The sequence below is a fragment of the Apaloderma vittatum genome, unplaced genomic scaffold, assembly GCF_000703405.1.
Source record: "Apaloderma vittatum isolate BGI_N311 unplaced genomic scaffold, ASM70340v1 scaffold1572, whole genome shotgun sequence".
In the NCBI taxonomy this organism is placed as follows: Eukaryota; Metazoa; Chordata; class Aves; order Trogoniformes; family Trogonidae; genus Apaloderma; species Apaloderma vittatum.
In genome coordinates, this window is record NW_009705040.1 from 11181 (window position 1) to 36693 (window position 25513).

Below are 25513 nucleotides of genomic sequence, written 5' to 3' on the forward strand. Positions count from 1 at the left end.
TGGGAAGGGAGTCTGTGAAATTGTTGACAGCATAAAAATTAGAAAGGTACATACCACTCTTTTTTTCCTCATCATTTTTTATAGAGTTCAGTCCAATGCTGTCAAAAATAATATTAAAAAAAAAGTTACAATTCTCTTTACTATTTTGAAGCCTAAAATTGATAACAAAGAAGAGATGGTTTAAATGCATTTTTCCCCCATATAAAAATTATATTCTCTTTAATTAAGTACTTTGTCCTCATTCTTCTCTTAGCTTCTCATGATGAAGTTTCATTACTTTTGCTGTGCCTTTACTACCAGCAATTTAAAAGATAAAATCTTGCTACTTCTAGCATTTTTTAATGTGAAGTGGTTTTCAACATGAAAATCAGAAGCATAAATACTAAACTTGGGACCAGTGGAGCTGCAGTTATAATTCAGCACCTACCGATACGTTTTCTAGGAAGAATCAAAACTTTCCCTTGATTTTAGATATAAACGGGTAAAAGGAGAAGCCTACATGTTGGGGTTTTTTTTAAAAAAAAAACAAAACAAAAAACCAAAACCAAACAAATGTAGCTTGTAATTTTATTTTTTTTTAGAGTTGTCAATTAATTCTGTATGCATTTGTCAATCATTTGAATTAAGTTAAGCAGAAGCCTTTACTTTGGATGCTCCCTCTCAAAGAGCATTTCATAGAGCAGGCAGACTTTTCTGTGGAGAGTCTGAAGATATCACTAAATACTTGATGAAAAACAACCTGTTTCCTCTGCTGCTGTACAGTTCACTGCATGGTTACAGGAGGTTTATTCAAGAAAAGGGTCAGGGATGGTGGCTTCTGGTGATGCCACAGAGCTTGCTGTGGAAGTTTTATCTTTGCTGTGCCGAGTGGGAGGAATGGAGGTGAAAAAATAAAGGACAAGGAACTTCAGAAGGTGACTGGAATGCCGCTGGAAGACAAAGCTGATGGCAAGGCCAGTTGTGTTGGTGGGCAGACCGAACCTCACTTGCCAGAATTGGAAGTGTCTGGGATGTTTAAAAACCTACCTTTCTGCAGGGTGGGTCTGGAAAAGACTGAAAATGGGATTAACAGTCTGAAAAGTTATCTCTGTACCCTACAGTGGGAACAATGACAGCTGAACTGTGTTTGACAGGTGTTTGTTTAATTTGTCCTTAAAAATCTGCAGTGATGGATATTCTACAGCCTCCCCGGAGAGCCAGTTCCAGTGCTTAACCGTCATTTCCATTAAAGGCTGGGGTTTTTTTGTTTTTTCCCCTGGTGTCTGACAGTGTCTCCCATGGTGCAAATTAAGCTCATCTCTTCCTACAACACAGATGGATGGATGTGTTTTATCACAGCGGTTTGGGCACAATTTACATACACATTTTAGAGTCAGCCTGGGGAGCCAAGAAAAATCCTTTGAAGTGTATGTGTGTGTATATATATGCTTAATACAGAGGAAAGTTTTTGGTACTCAGTGATTAGGTACAGTTGCTCTCCGTGGTTTAAAACGTGGATAGTAACTCTGGTGTAGCTCTGGTTCACTAGACATCTTACAGAGGAGTTAGTGGTGGATAACCAAAAACCATAACACCACTTTACCAAGCTGTTAATATTCCTCATATTTTTTAAAAAAAGTTCTGATGAAATTGCACGTCCCAAACCAGAGGTTAGATTTTCTCTGAACAGCATTTCCTGATGTTTGTCAGGAAAATTTTTGACTAGCTTGTCTAGAGGTTGAGTGAGGTCCTGTCCCATATAAATAGTTTATTTTAGCAAATCCTGCACTCCTGGAGAACTAATTGCTGTACTCACTGCCTCTATTCACAATTTGCATATGAAGAAGTAGGATTAGCTTGGGTTTTCCAATGTAACAGTAACTACTTAAGCAAAGGTATTTTAATGAAGACAATACCTTTTAGACAAAGCATAGTGAGAGATTTCTGACAGAAATGTTTTCATTTCATTGAAAATTATTTTCATCTGAATAAGGCTATCCTCTTACCCTTTTTACATCTGTGGAAGAACTGCCATTGAATTGAGTTCATACGTGATCAGATCTCATGTTCAGCTTGCCACATTAATGACACATTAAGGAAATGTCAGAAGACAAATATTTTAGTGCTTTAATTTAGGGACAAACAGAGGAACAAGTGGTTTGGCAACTATAGCCAAATACAGTAGGGGAAAGTACATGTGATGATTATCTGCTGTGCCCTAACAAGTCACAATATTCCAGTAAAATCTGGAGGAAAGGGGATACGGCATCACTTTCTTTTCTGTTTTATAGTCTCAGTGATGAGTTTAGAACTGGAAATATTAGAACTCAATAAAATGTGGCAATACTCTTAATTTATACTACTAATGTGTGACGAGCTGTTTCACTGTGACTTCGGTTAGTTGGAACTAAAGTTTCGTTCTTCCCAAATGTGCAGATAAATTAGTCTGGATTGCAACAGGTTATGTATGAACTAAGATTAAAGGCACATTATCATCCCAAAGTCATAACTGAGTAAGATACTTCTGATTAATTATGATTGGTGGTAAAAGAGTATATTTGCTGCTTAAAGCAAATGAATTCAAGTGATTTTTAATTTGCATTTAGATAACTATTTTTGCCTTAATTCAGCTTTAGAATCTTTGCCTGTACTTGTAAAAGGAAAAATACAATTTATGAAATCTTAAATACAAATTAATTGCAAAATGCAAGGCTTTCAGTTCCTAGTGACTGTCTCTTTTTAAAATTTATTTTAGAAGCTTTTCAAAAATATATATTGTTGTAGTTGCACAAACTGAAGTACCAAAAGCTATGTTGTTATAAATTGATGGTTTTGTGCCCAACAAAAAATACTTAGTCACGTGTTTGTGTGACTCCTGATTTGCGTCTTCCTAACATCAAAAGCCTTATGAAGCATTTTTTTGCTGTTGAAACAAGTATACTTTTCCCGTGCAGTGAGATTCCTCTTGAGGACGAAATAAAATTGGAAATACCAAATCATGGTCTAAGGATGACAAAGACAAGCGGAAACACAAAATTTTATTTCTTGAGGAAGGAATTTCTAAGAAGTTTAATCTTTCAACCAGAATCTTTCAACCTAAACTTTGTGGAATTTCAGAATAGAAGGTAGAATTACTGGGTTTGTGATTTTAGGAAGAACCATCTAAAATTGAGAAAACGCTTTTTTAGCCATGAAGTTCTGGATGTCAATTTATCAGCTGTAAATAGTGCTTGATGGGGAGCTACTAAATAATGGAACAGAGGTAAAAAAAGTCAGAGTAGATTCACCTGTCTGCTAGACATCTGGTTATAAAAATTATGCAAGTATTTGGTGAGGCATACATTTGCATCACTTGTGTGTGAGAGGTAGCGGCTGGTAATGTTAACGATCAAAACAGCTGAGAGGCATTTCTTGTGGGGTTTTCTGGGTTCATGCCCACAATTCTGAAAGAACAGGGAGTGTGGTGACACTGGTAATCCCAGGCAATAACCACATCGTCAGGACCCATGGTCTTTCACAGACTGCAGCCACAGTTGCCAAAAGGAGTTGCTGAGAAGAAAACAAGGGAGAAAGTTCAGATCATACTGACACAGCCTCTCTCTGTCAGCACACCATTGTCTTGTATTTCCACCTTTTTCCCAAGAATGCAAGTCATAGCGAGTGCTTAACAGTCTCAGCCTTCATCTTATTACAACCACATTTTTGTGATTTCCTAAGTCCAAAAATGCATAAAATGCTGCAGAAGTATCGGCTCTTACTGTTAGTGTAGAGTCACCACAAGATTCTCCCACAGTAACATCATTGTGTTGTTAGAGCAAACATCTTAAACCAGATTTAACGTGACAATCATACTGAAAACACCCATAGGGCAATGTAAATTTCTCAGCTACAGAAACTTAGCTTAGCTTCACCTAGGATTAAAATATCCTGCAATGTAAAATATCATCAACGGAAAGTTAAGATAAATGGTTTTTCATGTTGCAGTAATTACCAGTAGGGGCTCATTTACACAACTTATTTAGTCACAACAAGCATGCATTTGGAAACGATTCATCATGATCCCCTTGAAGGCAGTTTTTTTAGCTCAGTGTCTACATGCTAATGATTTCTGCAAGGTGTTATACTTTGTGTAGCTTCTAACAGAGGAAAAGCATTGTGAATATGTGTGACTGCCCCTCAGTTTTTTTTCATTGCATAGACAATACGTGGAATTGGCAGCTCTATCTATTGACACTCTGAATCTTTACTTTAAATGTCTTATCCAAGCCAGGCAAGCGTCCTAGGAACTGGATGAGAAGAGTTCTATTTACTTGAGCTTGCAGCGTAATTTCCAGCACTGAGTGTGATTCATGACTATTTTTGCACTTCTGTCCTCTCTTTGGCAACGGAAAGGAGTGTCATTCCTCTCTGAATTCTTTCATTATTTTCTGGATTGTTATTTTCTCTAAAGCTTCCAAGCCAAAGTAGTTGTTTGCATAGAGGTGCCTGTACAAGACATACAACTGCACTGTGTATTTACTTTTTTTTTTTAAATAAATACGTTTGTGGTAGGCACACCGTTCCATTTCTGTCTGTTGTTCAGCTATTTATTATCCAAAGATAAAGACGTGTTAAAGGCATCCCTTTTGAAGAAAGTGACAGTGAAGTTGTGGCAATTTATACACTCTTCAAGAACATGTTCTTGACGAACCAGGGAATGACGCCCAGATTCTGGCAAAGCCAGTTGTCAAGTAATAAATGACCATGTGCAAAACATTGAACAGTGTTACAAGATCATCTTTTGTCTCTGCCATTGCATTTGGGTAACTGTATTGATCATACCTAACGGAGGATTCAAGTTCTGTGTCAGAAGGTTTTCTGCTGTTGGCATCCCTGGTCCTCTCACTACCCTACATTTAGGCAGAATAGGTAGAACACAAAGAAAAGGTAATTTTATCATTTAAAAATGTTTTTTCATGGTGTTTATAATGGAAACATTAAAGCAGTGTGTGGACAGGAAAAGATGTGAATTTTCCTTTTACAGGCGGCTTTGCATTATACTTTGGCACAAAAGACTCCTTTTCAGAAATCTAATTTTAATTTCCTTTTGGAAAAAGAGAGAGAAAGCTTCACGATGTGCAGGCTGCGACTTCTTTCCCCAACCCTCTTTATTTTTTTATTTAGAGCATGTTAGATGGGAATCTCCATGCCTGCCTACAATTTGTAAATGCTCAGAAATGTGAATAATAATCCCACATTAATGACAGCTCCTTGTGGCCTGAGGTCTTGACCCTTCTTCTTTCCAAATTATGGCATTTTGTGAACAGTGTGGCCAGTTCCAGATGGAAATACTGTGAAATATGTAACTTCCCACCTGTTTTTAGAGACATGAGAAGCTGTGCGGTTTCCTCACATTTTTGTCTGTTTGTTTGTGGCAGAAGAATGAAACCAGGGTGCAGATATGCATTTACCTTCTTTCAGAGGGCAATAAGTTACCTAAGAATTAGTCTGAGAAACGTTCCTTCATAGGAGAAATTTGGAAGGATCTTTGTTCATTTCTGTTGCTTTGTTTTACTCACATATTTTCCCTCCTGACTTGGTAACTAATTCACTGTGGCCTGGATTACAGAAGGTTGCTTAGATACCTAAAAATGTGCCTTAGAAGTGATGTACCTGTCTCACACTGCCAAATTAAATTCATGAAGGGAGAACTCTAAAATGAGAAATCAGTCTTATTTTCCCATTTTTTGTCAGATTAGACTCGAAATCTAAACATTTGTGTTTGTTTATTTTGCTTCCTGCAAGAAAGACTATGTGAAATTAGAGATTATGTCACTGTCCGTGGTTTCTGAGGGTAAAGATGACTTTTAACTGAATGAAAGCATGTTTTAGATATCTGTTCAGATACTGTTCAGTCTGTACATGGTCATTTCAGTCTTGTCATTCTACCTTATACGTAAATCAACCCGTTGATGAAACTCCCCACTGGTCATAAAAAATCAGTGTGTTTTATGTGGTGGCAGCTGCTCTAGTGCAGCAAATTACTTTAGAAGCGGTTGAAAATACAGAATTTAGATCCAGTAGACTCTCTACATGGTTCGCTGCCTCATTTGTGATTAGTGAAGTCTCCATGGTATTTGAAAAGCCCTGGCAGTCAGGTGAGGTCCCTGGGGACTGGAAGGAGGGAAGCACTACACCCCTCTTTAGAAAGGCTAGAAAGGAAGACTCTGGGACCTACTGACAGGTCAGCCTAACCTCTGTGTGTGGGAAGAACACAGAACAGATCCTCCCAGAGGCTCTGCTGAGGCACAGGGAGGTGGTTCAGGACAGCCAGAGCAGCTCCAGCAAGGGCCAGTCCTGTGGGACCAACCTCGTGGCTTTTTCCAACAGAGTGACTGTGTCGGTGGACAAGGGAAGAGCAAGGGCTGTCGTCTGCCTGGACTGCTGCAAGGCCTCTGGCACAGTCCCCCACAAGACCCTTCTCTCTAAGTTGGAGGCACAAGGATTTGATGGGTGGGCTGTTGGGTGGATGAGGAATTGGCTCGCCGGCCGCACCCAGAGGGTACTGGTCAGTGGCTCCATGTCCAGCTGGAGATGGGTGACAAGGTGTCCCTCAGGGGTCCATACTGGGACCAGTGCTGTTTAACATCATCATCATTGAGGACAGAGACCGTGGGATCGAGTGCATCACCAGCAAGCTTGCAGATGACATCAAGCTGAGAGGTGTGGTTGACGTGCCAGAGGGACAAGATAAAAGTTTACGGTCACAGGTTGCCCAGAGAGGGGGTGGAGGCCCCATCCCTGGGGACGTTCATGCTCTTGATGGGGCTCTGAGCAACCTGATCTAGTTAAAGATGTCCCTGCTCACTGCAGGGGGGTGATACTGGATGACTTTTAAAGGTGATTCTAAGTGGAGAGCTATGTAGTTGTGCTTAAACAACTGTAAATGCAACTCATGCTTATTTTCCATAATAGTATCCTGGAAATCATTTGAATTCTGGCTCAGCCCTTCAAAAAAACCCAACAGTGGTGGGTTTTCTTTGCCAAAACAAGTCTCAGTTAACCACTGCTTCTTTTCCAGTACAAAGTATCTTCCTAAAGAAGCCTTGTCTCTTCTTTCTCTACCTGTCATTGCCTTATGTTCAGGGCAGAGTCAGTTTTGGCTATTTGCTATTCAGTCTTTCTTTTGGTGTAAACCATGGAAAGAAAGAAAAAGCAATCTACGCCTTCTTCACAAGACCAGTCTTGGGCAGTATTGACTATAGACCTGCAACGAAGGGGTGTTTTTGCTGAGAAAAAAAAAAATTATGAAGCTTAATAATGTTCCTGTGTTTACCTGTAATGAAGATCATGGAGGTGTGCAGGTGATGAAGCCAACTATGCAACCTCTCATGTACGGAGGGTTACTGAGCCTATAAAGCCTTAGTTGTTCAAGCTACATTGCATAATAAAGGAAATGCATATATTTGATATATTAACAGCTGAGCATGCACACAGACTCTTTTTTTTTTGATTCCTAGAAAGAATAATTTGCAAGTCCAAATATTGTTTGGCTGTCTAGTGTTCTGATTTTAGGTGTTCCTTGCTGTTCCTGAAAATACCACATCAGTTTAGAGACTGAGATAGTTGTCATGTGCACGGGAGTTTATTGACTTGTTTTTCATTGGTCCATGCTTCTCATGGTGGGTTTGTGTCATTCTAATGGAAGTTCCATTTTCATACTGTTTCTTCTGTTTAGTGTTTGTTCAAGTTCATTCGATCATACCTTATTATTAGGTGATACTTTGTACTGTTTATTTGTAATGTTGTTTTTATCAGCAGAGGGAGGAATGAAGCAGGAAGAAAATGCTTTGTGTTCTGGACATTTCCTCGTGTCGTGTTTGTTCTACTTGCTTCTGCAAAAGCAGTGTATGACATTACCTGTATATTTATCAGTTTTGTTTCTCTGCAGGTAATTCTTTGTATTACAGTTTACGTATGTGCTGTCAGATAACTTCAAAATCACTTTAGATTATTGTTCTGCATTGATAGTTGCATGAAATTGAATATTGAAATGCATGTGATATTTTTGGAGTTGTTTTAAACTAAACCTGCGGTTTTATTTCTCTAAAATTTCAGAGCCAGAGCTTACGTCTCTCAGACATGCACAGAAAATCTCAGCTATGGAGAGGGATAGTCAGTGTTACCTTGATAGAAGGGCGTGAACTGAAGGCGATGGATGCAAATGGACTAAGTGATCCTTACGTGAAGTTCCGTTTGGGGCATCAGAAATACAAGAGCAAGGTACTGAAATGCACACTGTCTGTGTTTGAAATATTTTGTTCCTTGTTTGTGGTTTGTGCGTTTTTTTGTTTGTTTGTTTGCATGACTGTTTAAGTAGTGATGGAGACTTACTGTTGTGTTATTATGCTGTCAAAGCACCTGGAGTTTTGTTTAGTCGTTTTCCTTCAATTATAAAAAAAAATAGTACTAGATGAGGAAAAAATGCAGCATAGGGCGACACGCCCGGTTTTCTGTACAAACTGCGTTAGCTTTTATTTCCCATTATGGGTCATTTGTGGCAGAGGAAAGATGTGGAGTGATTCTGGCAAGTTGATAACCACCTTTGTGTCTTTCTGGCTTGATGTCAGTTGCCTCTTGGATCCTTTGCGTGATCTCATCCTCAAACTATGTCTCATGTCTATCCTTACTTTGTCGTGGATCCTTAGAGTGAGTCTTGTTAAAGTTTTGTATAGGTATGAGCTTAACAGACAGAGGGGATTGATTATTTGTCTTTCTTGCTGTAATTTTTTATTTCCCTGATCCCTGTTTGTTTGAAAATCGCTGGTTTTGTGTAAGATGCTGGGACAGCTGATAGTGCACGTGACCTTCCTCTCTCCGTGGACGTGACAGCCCCTGTGGTTTTCACAGAATCACACAGAATCGCACCCACATGAGGTTTTCACACGCAAAATGAGGACGAGGGCTGGAGCATTTGGGTGCCACTTTCACAGACCCCTGACCCCGTCGTAATCTAAAATTAGAATGAGTCAAATTTCGTGTGTTTGTGACGTAAAGATATTCATAGCATCTCTTTTGTTCCTCTCTGATTTTTCATTTTTTTCCGAACTGGTGGATGTAGGAAGCAGGAATTGCTTCATGAGGAAGGTCCTAGACAGTTTTGATTCTTGCTCAGGACAGACATGACTACTGTTTTTGCCTTACAGTAGAAGATCTGCGAGCTTATTGTTCTGCAGAACGCGGTCAGAAGTACATAGACTGAAAGGCATTGAAGTTACTTTTTTTGTCAGAAATAACTGGACTGAAAATGATTGAGAAGGCTGCTTTAGTCTGAATTGCAAGGAAATGGAGTAAAATACAGTTCTGAACAAAAAAAAAAAGAGTATCATTGTGTAAAAAGTAAACCGTGATATCATCATTCTCCCATTATTACTGCAGCTAAGGAGAGAGGACATGATAAAAATGTTTCTGTTTGAATACTTAACAGTCACCATCTACTTGTCATTGCAGGTGCTTTGTTTTCCTTTAGGCTCAGACACATAACTTTGCAGCTAGCTGTCACTTAAGAGAGGGCATAATTATTCTACAGAAAAATGGATCCATTCCCAGGGTAAATCCTTTGTTCGCGAGGCTTTTGAAGGTGACAGGTTGCAGGATTTTAGAGGTTGCTGTTGTGTCAGAGAGGCATGGGAGAACTGCCCAGTAGTCTTTCCTAATTGCTATTTTTCAATTCTCACTGCTTAAGATACTCTTAATTACTTACTACAAACAGAAAAAAAACCTTACTGATCTAAAGATCAAATTTACGATTCAAGTAAGTGTATGCCTGCACATTGCAATAGGACTTTCTTTTTGCTCTCCTTTCAGATTGTGCCAAAAACTTTGAATCCTCAGTGGAGGCAGCAGTTTGACTTTCATCTCTATGAAGAACGAGGTGGAATTATTGATATTACTGTCTGGGACAAAGATGCTGGCAAAAGGGATGATTTTATTGGCAGGTTTGTGCAATTACAGCCTTCTTGTTCCCTAGGGATGGGAGGAGATGATTAAAATGAGCCTTGCCATTGAAACTATTTCTTATGACCATTTGTTCTTGTTTTTTTTTTCCTTTTTATAAAGGTGGGGGAGAGTTTTTCACAAAGTACCGTTACACTTAGCTGCGTTGCAATTCTTTACTTTGATGATGTAAAATAATCCTTATTGACCAGTAGGTGGCAGCTTTTACCAATTGATAGGCAGGTTCTCCAAATTAAAAATCCCAGATTTAGAGCAATAGTCAGGATGCAGGAGGTTCCATAAGGCAACGTCTGACATGGAGGAGACTTGTAATAGGCACATAAGATCAAAATTATGTCCTTAATTTGGGATCAGCCTTAGAGTTCAAGATGTGGTAGAAATTTGTGTAGTTTAGCTCCATTTTATTGTGTAGGAATAAGAAAGTTGCTACTGGTTTTTAACAGTGGCGTTAACTGTTAGTTAATAGGGAAGATAAAGGTCGTGTTGTTTTAGATACGACAAAGTAGATGCTGTTGGAAAGCACAGATGTTTCTTTATATGATACTTTAACTGATATCCATACAGTCCTAATAATAATAATTGTTATTAATCCTCTATATTTTGATTTTTCATCAGAATATTGGTTTTAGGTGCTTTTCACTAGGATGTTGGTACTATTAACAAGTAGAATTACCTTTTTTGGTAGTTAAAATCAGGAACGGAAATCCCACAGGCCTGGCTGTGTACTTTTGTTGTCAGTGTGGTTACGTTTCTACTGACCTTTTCCTCCCTCTCATTCCATTTAAGATAATGTCTTTCTTCATCAGACTAGATCAGTCAGATAATATTCTGTGTTTATTTCCTACCATAAATTGTGGGAAATCAAAATACACACAGATCCTGTGGCAAGCAAACAGCTTTAATCTTGACAAAACTACTTCTCAGAAATATACGTGGTAGGATTTTATTTTATATGATGAAACCCTATGGAAGGCGTGTTTGTATTTGAAGTTTACATTGTGTTTTTTCCCCTACTTGATTTCACTCCCTGCATATGGTAGCAATAACTGTTTTTCTGAAATAGCATAATAATTTAGTCCTATGTCAACATATGATACACCTTGGGAAGTTAGTCCTATTTTCTGCTTAACTTTAACCTTCTTATCCAAAAGATGGTGAGATTCAGAGTTTTCAGGTGTGGTTTTTCAGAACAGTTATCAAAGCAGCACTTACATCGTTACCGTTACCAGTAATTGTAAAGTCTATTGAACAGCATTGCATAAAATAATAGACGAAACTTTTCTTTCTTTCTTTTCTATCCTATTCCTAAATAGATGTATTTCTTGTATATATCAAAAAAGGTATGCCTTGGACAAAGCTAATCTGTAGTGGTTCTGCAGTGTATAACCAATTTTAACAAAATCAGTGGTATTTTTATCTGAAATCTTGCTGGTCTTGATTTTTGTGACCTTTCTGCATGTCCTTGCATACATGATCTCTCTTCAGTTTGTCCTTTGAGATGCTCTCTCATTTTACCTTCTATTGGTCCCGTATCTCTGAATAATGCAACCTGCAAACAAACTCCTCTCCATGAAGATTTGCATGAAGAACTTTGTCATTTGTCAAGTTCAATCTAAATACAGAAATAGGTCTTAATATTCTGCCTCCCTGATACCCTTTTCCAGTCACTGTGGATAAAAGTCGTGAACACCTGACAGCTCTGCTTTACATTGCCATCTCTTCATCAGTTTCTGCCTCTGAAATCTGGAAATACATTGGCATAGGCACTACAGACTCGTTTTGTGTGTGTGTTATGTTGAATATATATTAATTTTGTAAAGTGTGACTGAATCGTGCTCCGTGACTAAGGGCCTGTGACTCTCAAGGCACACGAAATAAATTGAGTATTTTGATTGGAGTTCCAGGAAAAGTGATAATGAGGCTGTGGGAGGGAAACAGAAGACTTGCTGATAGTGTTCTAGCATTGCTCAGTGATGGAGAATAATTCTTTTCAGTCTTCCCGCTTTCTTGAATAACATGCAAGCAGCAGCTGTTATATAGGAATATTTTTGTTAAATGCAAATGGAAACTCTTATTTCTTGAAGACGTCCTGTCTGGCCAGAGTACAGCTAGGGAGAATCCATGCTTGATTGAAAAGATCTTACTCATTGAGGGAAGCAGCAGGTCAAATTGAGAAAACAGAAGAAAAAGTTTGATTTAGGAGCAGTTCTCATCTGTCATTCACAGCGATGATTTTCTATGTCATAGAATCACTGAAGTATTTGGGTTGGAAGAAGACCTTTAAGACCAGTAAGTCCAACCGTTAACCCAACACTGCCAGGCCTGCCCCCAAGCCGTGTGCCTGAGCACCACATCTACACGGCCTCTAAATCCCTCCAGGGTGTCCTCCATATTCTTCTGCTTGCAGAACACGCATGACGGAGGTCTGTAGAACTTCCCATGCAAAACAGGCGTTATCAAGCTTTGGAGTCTCTTTGAAGAGCGCCGTCCGTAAAACCAGTGGAGCAGCTCCAAACTGAGCTAGCTGTAGGGGAACAGGACCGTCGGATGGAAGGTTGAAGGGACAGCTCCAAGTTCCTTCTGGGAGAGAACATGGGAAGCCTCCTAGAACTGAGATGTTCTTTGCAAGCTAAGCTATGTAACTTGCCAAATTTTATTCCAAAACAGATTGTTGTAACTTCTCCTGAAATGATGCTCTTGTCTCAGGTGTGCTTCAGTGGAATGAAAGAAGTGGGAGATCAGGAATGTAGTGTGTCATCGTACTCGTTAGGCTGGATCATGGTAAGGGACAGGATGAAGCTGGGAATGTGACAGGACGGCGATGATGTGTGTGCTGAGACAGCAAGGGCTAGGGCTTGCGATCCATTTTGGGGAAAGGAATAATGTCATAGAGTCATAGAAGGGCCTAAGTTGGAAGGGACCCTAGAGATCATCTAATCCAGCCTCCCTGTCATGGGCAGGGACGCCTTTCGACTAGATCAGGCTGCTCAAGGCTCTGTCCAACCTGGCCTTAAACACCTCCAGGGAGGAGGCAGCCACAACATCTCTGGACAATCCATTCCAGAGTCTTGCCACACTCATACAGAGTAATTTCTTCCTAAGGTCCAGTCTAAATCATTTTCCTTTAACTTAAGCCCATTTCCCCTTGTCCTATTGCTGGACACTCTTGTAAAAAGTCCCTCCCTAGCCTTCCTGCAGGTTTCTTTCAGGCACTGGAAGGCAGCTATTAGATCCCCCCAGACCCTAGACCAGATGAAGGGAAGATGTTTGAGAAGGCTGAGAATGTAGAAGCAGGTTTCTGGCTTTGGGGTGACGTGTGTGAGGAAACACTGGTCGTGGCCAGAACTGAGCTTCACCATGCAGGAGATTAAATGTTGACATTCTTCTGAACATACATTTTTTAAAGAAACAACATTCCAGGAGCCAGAGACATGAGGTCTAGAAGTTCTTTTTTTCAGAAGGCGTCAGCAGCTAAAGCCACAGGGACAACATTCTTGCATCCAAATAAGCGTGTGGACTTGAATGAGCAGTATTTACTCATTGCTTTATCTGATAAGTAGAAATATGTGTGTATGTTTATATAGTGTTCAGTCTGAGTACATCTAATGTTTTTGCTATGAGTAGATCATTAATCTTCCATATTGAGTCAATATACCCCAGTGATTAAAAACATATACTGCAGTAAGTTCATGGAGGTAATACGAAGATCAAAATGAAGGTGAAATGATTTTAATCTTCATGTAATTATTTAACTTTCTTATCATCCACGTTTTTGAAGGCGATCGTGACTGTCACCTTTACGATAATCAGCTAATAAATCCTCATGACTGTTACACCTTTATGCATAGCAGTAATCTGAACAAATTGGCTGCTGACAGCTGCAATAAATTGCCAAGAATGAGCGCTGTCAGAGAACAAGTTGTTTCTGTGAACATACAGGATAAATAAATCCCGTGTCATGCAATTTTATTCAGCTGAAGTTATTTGCAATCCAGTACGGCAGGATTTATGGCATTATTTATTGGTATGAAAAATGCGTGTTTGTCTTTAAAATGACATTGACTTTTGCTCACATTTTATGCCAGGAAATTACTGTTGGCTTCGTCTATATCTATTTTCATCAGTGTTTATTGATGCTACTATCTTCTTTCCCATCTGATGCGAAATAAGAACAAAAGACCTTGCGTGTAGCATATTCATTAAAGCTATGTATTAATTTTTTTGACTGTAGAAAACTGAAATTTCTGATAATCTCTCTGAATATTCTCATGAAAATTCAGATAGATTTTGTGTGCATGTGTGTATGGGTACATACCGCTTAATGGATGTTGCGAAGTATGAAATTTAAAATATTGAAAGTCAAGTGGCTTTCAACACCTAATCTGTTACGTCTTGTCTGTTTAGTCTTTTCGTAGTAATCAAGTTGATACAGGAGTTTCGAGTGATCAGAAATACAAGCAATATGAGACCTATGCTGCAGCATTAGTAGCACAGGGAGACAATATGCAGTTACAAACTGAAGTGGAATTTTTATATATAATATTTATGTCTTTCTCAGTGTCAATTTTTTTCCACTGAAATTTATGTAATTTCACATTGAGAGACTGAACGTTATTGGAAAGAACCTAGTGGTGCTGTAAAGGTATGTGTGGATACTCCAATAAGCAGATAAATTTGATTGAAGTACACTAAATATGCTGCTGCAAATGTTTCTTGTAGATTTTTTCTAGTGATGCTATGGAGAGTGTTATTTTTTAAATTTTTAGTTATTTAAATTGTTATTAAAGTACCGGCAGATTTCTTTTTTAAATATTGTTGCCCAAGAAAGAGGTTTTACATAGTAGAGGTGACAATCTGTGTTAATGCTGAAATTGATGATTCTTGAAGTTTTCTTCATTTTTGAAAACGTTTATAGAGTCAAAGTGGGTTCCTCTGGAACTGTAGATAGTACTTTATTATTCTAGTCTTCCAAATTTATTTATTTTTTTTCCCACATGGTGGTTTGAAAATTTCTTCATGTTCAGCTATACTTTGGAAAGATACATGGTTGTCGAAGTTTTAAGTGTAATGGTGAATATTCTGTTGTAATTTGAGTTTTGAACTGTGTGTGTGCATTTGAATCACACAGCACTTCTGTGCAAACACAGACAAGCCCAGGACCAACAGCCCATGTGTATAATGCTTTTTTGTTTATACATGATGATTAAATTTAAATGATTGGAGATGCTCTATGTAAAATGAACGTTTTGCCCGAAGCATTAAAATCTAAAAACGCTGCTGGCAGGCCTGCCCCCGACAAATCTGGAGATGGGCTGAGCTGTCTTCATTTCTGATTGTTACCTAGGCAAGTTAGATGTGGATAGTGCATCTCAAAATTTGGATGTCAGATATTCCACAGCTGATGTATTACCACAACTCTGCATGATTCAGCTTTTTCTGTTAATGCCGAGGCTCTGCTATTCTGCTAGAAAGGCAAAAAAAAAGGGTTCGTTTTGTCTCACAAATCACCAGTAACTTTCTGTTACCTGACGTTTTGTTATTAAAACTCTTGCTGACAGTTGTTGTTTGTCGTCATGTTCTGTTGCAAAACTGATAGTGTATTCTGAAATACAGAATGCTACATAATGAGCTGGATTATGTCTGTGGATCCTTCTTCTGACCCTCTGTCTCACGCATATGGAAACTTCTTCCATCATGTGAGCTAAGAGCAGGAAGAGTAAATGGTCTCAAGTTGCACCAGGAGAAGTTCAGACTGGATGCGAGGAAAAATTTCTTCACTGAAAAGGGTTGTCCCCATCCCTGGAGGGATTTAGAAGACGTGTGGATGTGGTGCTCAGGGACATGGGTTAGACGTGGGGCTGGCAGAGCTAGATAACAGTTGGACCTGGTGATTTTGAAGGTCTTTTCTAACCATAATGATTCTATGACTTGTCTCCATCTGCACAATTTCAGAAGTAAATGTGCAGTTTTACGGTGAAGAGCTACGCTTAGGAGAATGTTAATTGCTCATTTCTAAATCCATCAGCAGGCTTTCATGGCGTGGAGAGAATTTCTTTTAGCAAGCCATAAGTGCTTTCACGTGTTCAGGTATTGCTCCGTGACGGGTGAGATTCTCCTGTATCTCCAGTGCCTGCCACAAGCATCATGTGGGTTCTGTCCCTTTATTTCTTTCTCATTATCTTTATGCTTAAAAAAGGCTGCTCTCTGGTTCTTCCAAGAACCTCTCATTGCTGGCAGTCCTGCCTTTCTGCACCGTGTCGTTTTCTGTCAGCGCTTTGCAGAATTTCCCCTCTCCATTCGTTTCTCAGTTTTACTGGAACATTGTAGTCTGCTCATAAAGGATACGGAGTCTCACAAATTGTAGCAGTTCATGCCTCGCTGCTTCTGATGTGTGTCCAGCTCAGTTCTAATTGCAGAATCGCACAGTTTCCCTCTCCTTGGCATCCTTTGGAGCAGCATAGACCTGGATCACAGTGGAGTTGAAAGGCTTTCTTCCTGAACAAGTCATGATGATAATTAAGTTGCCTGGGTTGTAGCCAAGTGGTGCTTTTCTGTCCCTATCACTTAGGATTGTGCCAATTCCTCTTTTATGCTTTATTTTGTCATGTGAGAAAATGATCTTGCTATCCGCTGTCTCTCCCTTGCCTGGCCACCTGGCTTTTAAGAGTCATGTCGCTACCTTTGTAATTCATTCATTAGCAAGGATATTTCACCAGGGTGCCAACGCGGTCTTACATTCCGGGTTCTGTTAGAACTAGAGAGGGGAGGTGATTTTTACCTCTTAGACATGCTGGTAATAAAATACTACATACAGTTCTGGCTTCCACACTTTAAAAAGGATGCGAGAGAATTTCACTGGATCAGAAAAGTTACAAAAAAGTCATTTGAGGGCTGTAGGAGATGCATTCCAAGGGAATGTATAGGGAGCTGAAGGCATTTAGCATATCAAAAGGAAGATCAAGAAGAGATATGATTATGGTATATGAGTACCTTCACTGGAAGAAAATTCGGAGCACTAAAGGCTTTTTCAACCGAGTAAAGAAAGGCATAAAAAGGACCGAAGGCCAGATATATTCAAATTAAAAATAAATCAGAAACGTGTTTCTAACAGTTTGGGCAATTAACACGCTGAACACAGTTTTGGAGATGTGGTGGATTCCCCCTGCATCTTCAAATTTTCCTCTGTGGGAACCGTACCCTCTTTCTGCAACGACTTTTTTGTGACACTTTGGCATGTGAGCTCAAGGCACTCGTGTTGCTTTTCTGCCTCCTGATCTTCTTTTTTTATTTTCTATTTTTTCTCTGAAAATCCAGACCCACCCAGAGCCCGACAGTGTTCACATGCAGGACGTCTAGGGGGACGTGTCTCCTCTGTGCCTCTTCCCAAAGGGAAGATGCTGTGCCCGCCACTTCTAATTTTGGCATGGGGGACAGCACAGCGTGGAGCCAAAAACCCAAACTGCCCTAAAAACTGAAAATGTGATTTATAGCCGTGCTTGAAAATCTGTCTCTGGAGTTAGTGGCTAGTTTTGCTGTAATTCTTCAGGCTGACATCTTCGTAAGTGGAGAACTTTTCCTTTCAGCAGCAACATGTATTGTCCCAAATTACCATTATCTCCTGCTTTCAGTGTGACAGCCACCGGTCATATGCAACTTGTGGCCTTCTCAAAATGGCTCTAATTTTTCATTTCCTTTCTCACATTTCTCGATTTGAGAAAGCAAGACAAAAACCTATGCCACCACGATGCTCATCCTGCACCGCTTTCTGGTAACATTTACGTTCACCTTCATCCTCAAAGCATCTTTGTTCTCCGCAGAAGCAGTCGTAGGTTACAAATGTCTTTTAAGAGTACATCTTAACTGATGTAAAAGTCTGCATTTATAAAGTTTTAAAGCTTGAAATACTTGTATAAACTCTTTGTATAACGTAAAGGGGCGTTGTCAGCCTGAACTTTCTGAAGCTGCTTATCTTTAGAAGTGTTTTGATAACTTCGGTGCCTGGAAGGAAATCTTACCCAAAGAGGAGTTTTATGTGTTTCCTACTGATGTCCGTAAAGGTTATTCTAGGATAGAATTAGTGCTAGATAATTCCTGAATAAAACCAGGCTCCCTTCCTTGCTTTGGTCCTGTGCGAAGGTCTGGTGAGGGCAAAGTAGCTCTGAAAAAAGATGCACAGAGACACTCTGAACCTAGATTTGCATAAAATGTGGTGGAATAACCCTAGATTTTTATCAGAGATACCTGAGGGCCCTTCAGAGGATATCTATCCTGTAAAATAGTTAAGGCTTTCACTGTAAAAAGCTTCCAGATCACTCCTCTTTGTATCATCTTCATGAATAACAAGCTGGGCTGTTTGTGGAGACCTCTTGAGCAGATAACAGTGTTTATCAGGTAATCAGTGCTGGATGTGGTGGAATATCGTATAGCTGTACAAGAGGTGCACGGGTAGAATTGGATTGTCAGTCACTTCTTTTAGCCTAAATAAAAAAATAGCACGGACTACGAGCCAAAAGTGCTCTAACTTACACAACTGGAAAACGTTGAGCTTGTAGCTCTGATGTAACCCTTGTAATTTCACAGTCATTGCAGTTTTCTTGATAGGCTTCTTCCCTATTTTTGTGTGAGGGGTGGGTTGTTTCAGCGTCACTTTTATCATAAGAACTTTCTGATTCTTTTTCTGACTTTAAGAGAGTTTGGACTGGTTCTTCCAATCTTCATTGGTTAAACTCAATATTCACCTATTTTTGAGGGGTGTCTGTTCTGAAATAAACTGGTCAAAGAATATTTAATACCAGGGGCATCTTAACCTACTCCAGCTTTGAATGACTGATGAGTATTCATTATCTTAAGGAGGGCTGTATACTCCTCACTGCAACCTAAATAAAGATTTGACAGCCTGTATACATGAACAAGACTTATATTGACCGTCAGCCCGTACTGACAGCAACAGCTCTAATCTTACCTTCCTGGTAATTTCATTTGTCTCTTTTTATTGTCCTTTCAAAATAAAATGTAAACATTAAGCACAGGATTCTGTGTCAGTTTTTTTTTTTCCATTGTAAAATAATTGAATCTTGTTACTGTATGAGCTTTGCAGTAGTTTAATTTTGATGGCTACACAACAGACAGTAAATATTTTTAAAAAAATTTAAAAGGAAATACTCCTGTAGCAAATCTAATCTGGCCGTGATAGCCCAGTGCCCATTTTATGAGGCTGCACTTATTCTCCTAACTGGCTATTTCCTGTCCTAAAATGCCTGTTTATTCATGTCTGCCACCTTTTTCTCGGTTTATTGGCCCCGTGGTCACCACATTATCTTTCTCTTCAAAATCAATTGACATTTTATGAAAATAGTTTACTAGATGTTTAGTTTAGTGAGAGTGGCATGTAGAACGTGTGCTTGTCAGATTAAATAATTGCTGTTAGAAGTAGAGCATTCACTGGCTTAACTATATATAGTATATGCTCATTTACTTTATTTCAGAATTCTTATTATTTGTCTAATACAGTGGCAGAACATTAGCAGGGGATACTCTTAATAGAAATATTCCAAACAGTGCTTTTTACACAGGAATTCCTGTGCACTGCAGGCTGGCATGACATTTGATACAGGCGCTGAATTTTCAGACATGGTCGGAGTTGCGGTCTAGGATGCCTGAAATTTTTTAATTGTACAAATTAAAATATTAAAACTTCTAAGCTGTGCACAGACTAATTACTAACCCTAAGGTATTCTTGTTTTAATTAAAAGCTTATGGTCAGCTCTTTGTTAGCAATGATACCATCCTTCCTAATATGCTCTACCCTGTTTTCTTTTTTTTTTAAAAAACCAAAGATGTTGCAAAGCTATTTCTGCTGGCTGAAGCCCGTTCTTCATTATTTCAGTGCATGGTACAGCCAGGGTTATTGAGGAAGGGATCAGGCAGGGTGGATTGTCTTCAGCCACCCTGTGCAGTTATAAGCAGTCACTGCTCATTACGACGTGAGCTGTCTTATTATAAAGGGGGTTGGGGTATCAGATTTATCCTGGGTGCCTGGGTTAAGCTTTGACCCTGAGCCACGCACAGATTACTGCAGGAGAACTGAGCCTTTAGGGTGGTGCGCAGGTCGTGGGGTTTTTTTACTTCTATGCTCAGTCATGTTAACTCTGTCACAATTAAGCCTGCACATATTTTTTCTTTATTTTTTTTAAGAGAGGACTTTTACTGTTGTTAGATGTGTGGTATCAAAAATGTCCACTTCAGATCTTAGGGGGTTATTTTGTACAGGAGGTGTAATTAAAAAGTACAATCTGCATGTGAAGCTGGAGTTTTTAAATTCTCTTTGACTGGGTTCGAGCATGACATGTCAGCTAATCCTTTTCCTATCATCCGTATGTTCTTTGTAGTATTACTGTAATAAAAAGCAATATCTTTATTGTTCATATGCACAACTGATTGTAGCGGTTAAAAAAAAAAAAAAGCCAAGTGAGGTTGATGAGTTGAAGCTGAAGAGCAACTCTTCCAGAAGCTGGAAAGGAACATCTGATCTGTTTTCTCTGGCTGACTTACTCTTGTCCAATGTGAGGAAGACCACATGATGACCGAGAATGTTTTTGTTTCCAGGTGCCAGGTTGACCTGTCCACCCTGAGTAAAGAGCAAACCCACAAGCTGGAGATGCCGCTGGAGGAGGGAGAGGGATGCTTGGTGTTGCTGGTCACTCTCACAGCCTCAGCTGCTGTCACAATCTCTGACCTCTCCGTCAGCTCCCTGGAGGACCAGAAGGAGCGAGAGGAGATCCTGAGAAGATATGTATGGAGCTCTTCTCTTTTGCCCTATGTTTGTTTACGTGTGTAGTAACAGGAGGGGAAATATTTCCCTTATATCCTCATCACACTCAGCCTAATATTGTCACGGCTGGAACAGGTAACATCAAGAAGGCTACAAGCTCTCTGTATACAGTAAATTATTTTTTACCTGGTAATTCATCTATTTGATGTGACCATGTAATATAAAGAAGCTAATTTTACCAAGCACGAAATGACTAAGGGGTCGCACAGTGACTACAGTTTCTAGTGAGTGCCAGTAGTTTGAGGTTTTTGGCCCCTTTTTTTAAGTATCTGCTAAAGGGCAAGAAAATGTATTTTTTTCACTGCACATTAGAGGCTGGAGCAGTGTTTTGTACCATCAGAATAATCGTTTTAAGTAATATTTCTGTCTCAAAATATTCAGAAGCAAATTATTTTCATTTCCCAGCATCCTCATGTTACATAGAATCTGTGCAGTTTTATCAAACCAACAGAGAGGGGAGCTCTTACTCCGACATTTGCTAATACCTAAATCACTAAAAGTAACTGTCTCACTACACAGGGAGAAAGAAAAAAAAAAAAAAAAGAGAGCTATTTCCACTTAAAATTACAAAGCTTTTATTGTACAATGCTGCCAGGTGTTTAGAAAGACTTCTCTAGACACTCAGCCATTAAACCAAGCTCTGACTAACAAAGAGACGCTTAATTTTTTTTTTTTTTTTAGATTTTAAAATATTCCTATTCCGTGACTGACATCCTTTCAATAACTGAATTTAATAAAGATGTACCTTATCAGGCTGTGCAGATAACATGAAGTGCTAGTACTAATGCTGTACAATATTCTTCAAATAGATTAGCAGGATGTGCGCTTCAGCAAATTTATTCTGGCTATCTCCACTGAATCAGCTGTCTGCTAATGCTTGTACAACTCATACACCAATAGTGTTATCATAAACACAGTTTAATAGAGGTGACTTAGTGAGGCTAAACATAATATTCCTAAACCAACTGAGAGCTAAGGTATTGTGCACCACCTTTGAAAAATAATTACAATTAAGAGAGATGCTGCACATTTTAGGATCTGCCAAGACAGTGTGTGATTGTCAGAATAGATCTTTATAAATATAATAAATTGCTGATGGATAAGTTTTTGAGGTGACATGCTTCTTGCTACCAAGTGCAACAATACCATATTTCTGTGGATTATTGTGTGTGCAGATATGGTGGTGAAGTGATACTGATGGTTTTGATAATTTAGTAGCAAAACAGAAACATGTTGTGACTGTGTATTATTAATCGGTTTTCCTAAATTCTCAGGTTTTTGTCCCCAGAGTGAAGCATAATTACGTGGTGCAAGATTGATCTATTTATTTTCATTTCTTACATATTCATTGATGTGTGTCTTCTCTTACATTTACATTACTGTATGCGTTTGCAACCATATATATTTTTGGAAGATGTTCATACTTCACAGGCACGAATTTCTCATTATGCGTTTTTGAAAGCTGCAGCATCGATACACCTTGTTGATAAATTTCACTGGTTTTGTTGAAATGACCAGTGGACAGTGGAAGGAAGAAATGACAAGAATTAATGAAATTCAAATAGTTTATTTTCACTGATGTCCGATTTGTCTTTGGTATTCATATCTCTACTTCAGAACCAGTACAGAGAAAGAGTATATGATTAGCAAGACCTACTGTTCACCTTTGAGTGGCTCTATTTTTGGGGTTTATTTGTTGTCCTCTTAAAAAAAAATATAGCTCCCATCTGAAATGTATTTTGCACCCTTTCTGCAGCCAAAAACAGTTAATGAGCTGACCTTGCCATCGGATCAAATAGCTTTGGAAAATGACTCTATTACTGTCATTTAACCATTTGTAGCTGAACATCAGAGCCTTACAAATTAAACAGGCATTACTGTTTGAACCATTATTTTACCACAATTGTCTGAAAAGATTAATTCCTTTTGGGGTGAGGAGGGGGGCGCATTAATGGGTGCAGACCAAGAGAGATTGTATGACCTTTTCAGAACGGGTGTGCTGAACCCACGGTCCCCCTTGTCACAGTTTAAAAACCAGAGGAGCTAGTTTAGAGAAGAAGTTGTTAGCATTCCATTTTTATTATGACATTTCACAGTCATCCGATTTAATGTCCCTTGACCAGATTGTCCACCGTGAGACGATGGGCTTGAAATGTTATTTAGAGCATTGATAAAAGGTGAGCAGTTCTAAGATGACAGCGAGTCATAAGGCTGGTGGTATGACATTAATTTTCTCCATAACAGAGATGGAATAAGACGTCATGGTGACAAGCTGTCAATCAGCACTGGCCCCTCAGTGTATCTTGATGCCATAGGATGGGGTATTGCTTCTCCCATAATAGAGCTGAACTGAGATGCTCTCCCTGACAGCTGCTGCAGCCATACAGAAAATATATTATACAGCCTTTCATTAAAAAAATAAAGAGGACTCATCTCCAGAGCATTTCAATCTTTTCCCATCTATTGAGGGCTGAAAAGATTCACAGCAAATCACAGATTCCTCTGCTATGGAAATTTCAGGCTTCAGAAACCATGTGGGTTTTGAGGCCTTCAACAATAATCATAAATAAGAAGGCAGAAAATCATCTGATAAATCATTACTTAAAGTTATGTATTTAAAGTAACGCATTAAAATCATTTGCTTCTCCCAGAGTCTCCGCCATGGCATTGTATACATTTTCAGCAGTCTCCGCCGTTGTGATGTGTGGTAAATGAATCTAAGGTGGCTGACTTACTGGAACTAAAATTTCAAAAATAATTATCCTGCGGGATGCTAACAAAGGTGGCAGAGTGCAGTACAGCACTGGTGCCTTTTGGCGATAAAATATGGAGAAAAGGGGGGCTTCCTGGCACTGCAAGAAGGGGAGCAGTGGCTTGCCTTGCTCTGTGCTTGGATTTTCCTTTGTTTTCCTTCCTCAGCTTTGATGTTTGTTTTGGTCATTGGGATACTTGGGTAAAACGTGGGAACATTTCTGTAAATCCTTTTTATTTTCATCATAGTACTAGAGCAGAATTATCACTGTTGCAGTACCAGTTCTGGTAAGAAGGTTCCAAAACCTTCATCCTCATAATAAATGAGGGATGGTACTTAAATGCTTTAGAATTACAGCACTGCTTTCTGTAACACCGTCCCTTCCACCCTCAGCTGGTAAGCACACAGGCAGGGAGTTGACCACCAGTATTTTTAATCTCTGTTTTGGTGATTAACATATTCCAAATGCTAAAAATCAGTTAATAATTATCCTGTGATGATGTGCACACGTGTATTTGTATGTGGGTAGCCTGTGAGGCACCACACTGAACTGGATTCCTCAGTTCAGTACACCAAGGCCAAACCTTCACCAAAAACAGTAAAATGGGGCTTGTGAAATTAGATCATCATTTAACTGTTCCAATCTTTAATAGAAAGGGAGAGATGCATATTTTGTGCCTAACGTTTTAATGGATAGGTCATCTATGCGTAAACATCCTGCCGTTTTTGCAAGCTGACATTTAAATACTTCATTTAAACAGCACCTGTGGGGTTTTTTTCAGAGCGGTGATGCTACTTGTTCTGGTTTTCCATGACAGTCGATTTTGCCTTCCTAACACATTAAAGAGTTGTTGACCTGGTCTTTTACCTGATGTCTGTGTTTTCTTGAAATCTGCACATTATTGTAAGCAGTGGAAAAGGTTTCACCTGTACTGTGTTAAATTGTTAGAAAAGGCCACGGGCATTAAATGCTGTAATCCAGATTTTAAAGTACTTAAAAAGAAAGTACATGATAGTATTTATGAACAAGCCTTGTAAAAATAGCCAAAAATTAGGCCACGTACATATGTCATTTAAAATTGATTTGAAAATTTATTTTAGTCTCCACTTTCAGAATTCCTCCCCTAGGTTCTCAAAAAATTGAATGATAATGCCAGATTTGTTATTAATTGATTGTGGATTCAAAGTTGCATTCGATGTTCTATCATTTGAAATTCTGTAACTTGTAAATTATATTAGAAATTTGAGCTTGAGAGTTTTAGCATATCATGTTTAACTGGTGCAACACTCCTTGCTTTTAGTTATTTGAAAAAAAAGCAGCGAGAGAACACACTTTCCAAGCATCTTTACAAAACTATGTTGGGTAAATAGATACAACTGTTAGTCCAGAATTTAATTTTTAATTCCTCTTTTTAATATATGTCCATATTGCAGGAATTTATCTTAAAAAAACCACCAAAAACAATATGAGCTTTCTGCCATGGAACAAACTATCTTTTAATTAATTTAATCTTCTTTTGCAAGTGACTATTCTGAAAATTATTAACTTTTATAATCCTGGTTTTTTTCCTCATGTTATTTGCAAGCTATATGCAACCTTATATGTGCATACACGCTATATGCAAACTTGCATGCAATGGTCAGTCACAACAAATCCAGTATTGATCCTAAGCCACTGTTCAAAATACTATTTGAACTATCAAAGCGAAAATGTGAACATAAATCTGGCAAAAGTATGCAGGGAGAGAAAGTGTTTAATTTTTATTAATTTTGTTAATACACTGCTATAATTCATTTTTTTTTATGGACAGTTCATTTACTATTAGGGCATTAATTCTGTAGAATCAGTGTTGAATTTAATCATTCATATTCCAATTTTTCCTTTGTATTTTTCACGGATAAGTTAAAATTGCAAAATACTGAGAGGAGCACTGACAACAGCACATTATTCAGAA

General features: G+C 38.8%; 1 protein-coding gene across 1 annotated transcript in view; it reads left to right on the forward strand.

Annotated features, from left to right (window-relative positions):
• Nucleotides 1-25513, forward strand: part of MCTP1 (multiple C2 domains, transmembrane 1) — a gene marked incomplete at both ends in the record, with an annotated part of 53718 nt that overhangs the window by 9638 nt on the left and 18567 nt on the right. The window contains 3 exons of the mRNA XM_009865234.1: nt 8071-8241; nt 9826-9956; nt 20581-20767. Of these exons, the coding sequence (XP_009863536.1) occupies nt 8071-8241; nt 9826-9956; nt 20581-20767 (489 nt within the window). The remainder of the gene's footprint in view (nt 1-8070; nt 8242-9825; nt 9957-20580; nt 20768-25513) is intronic.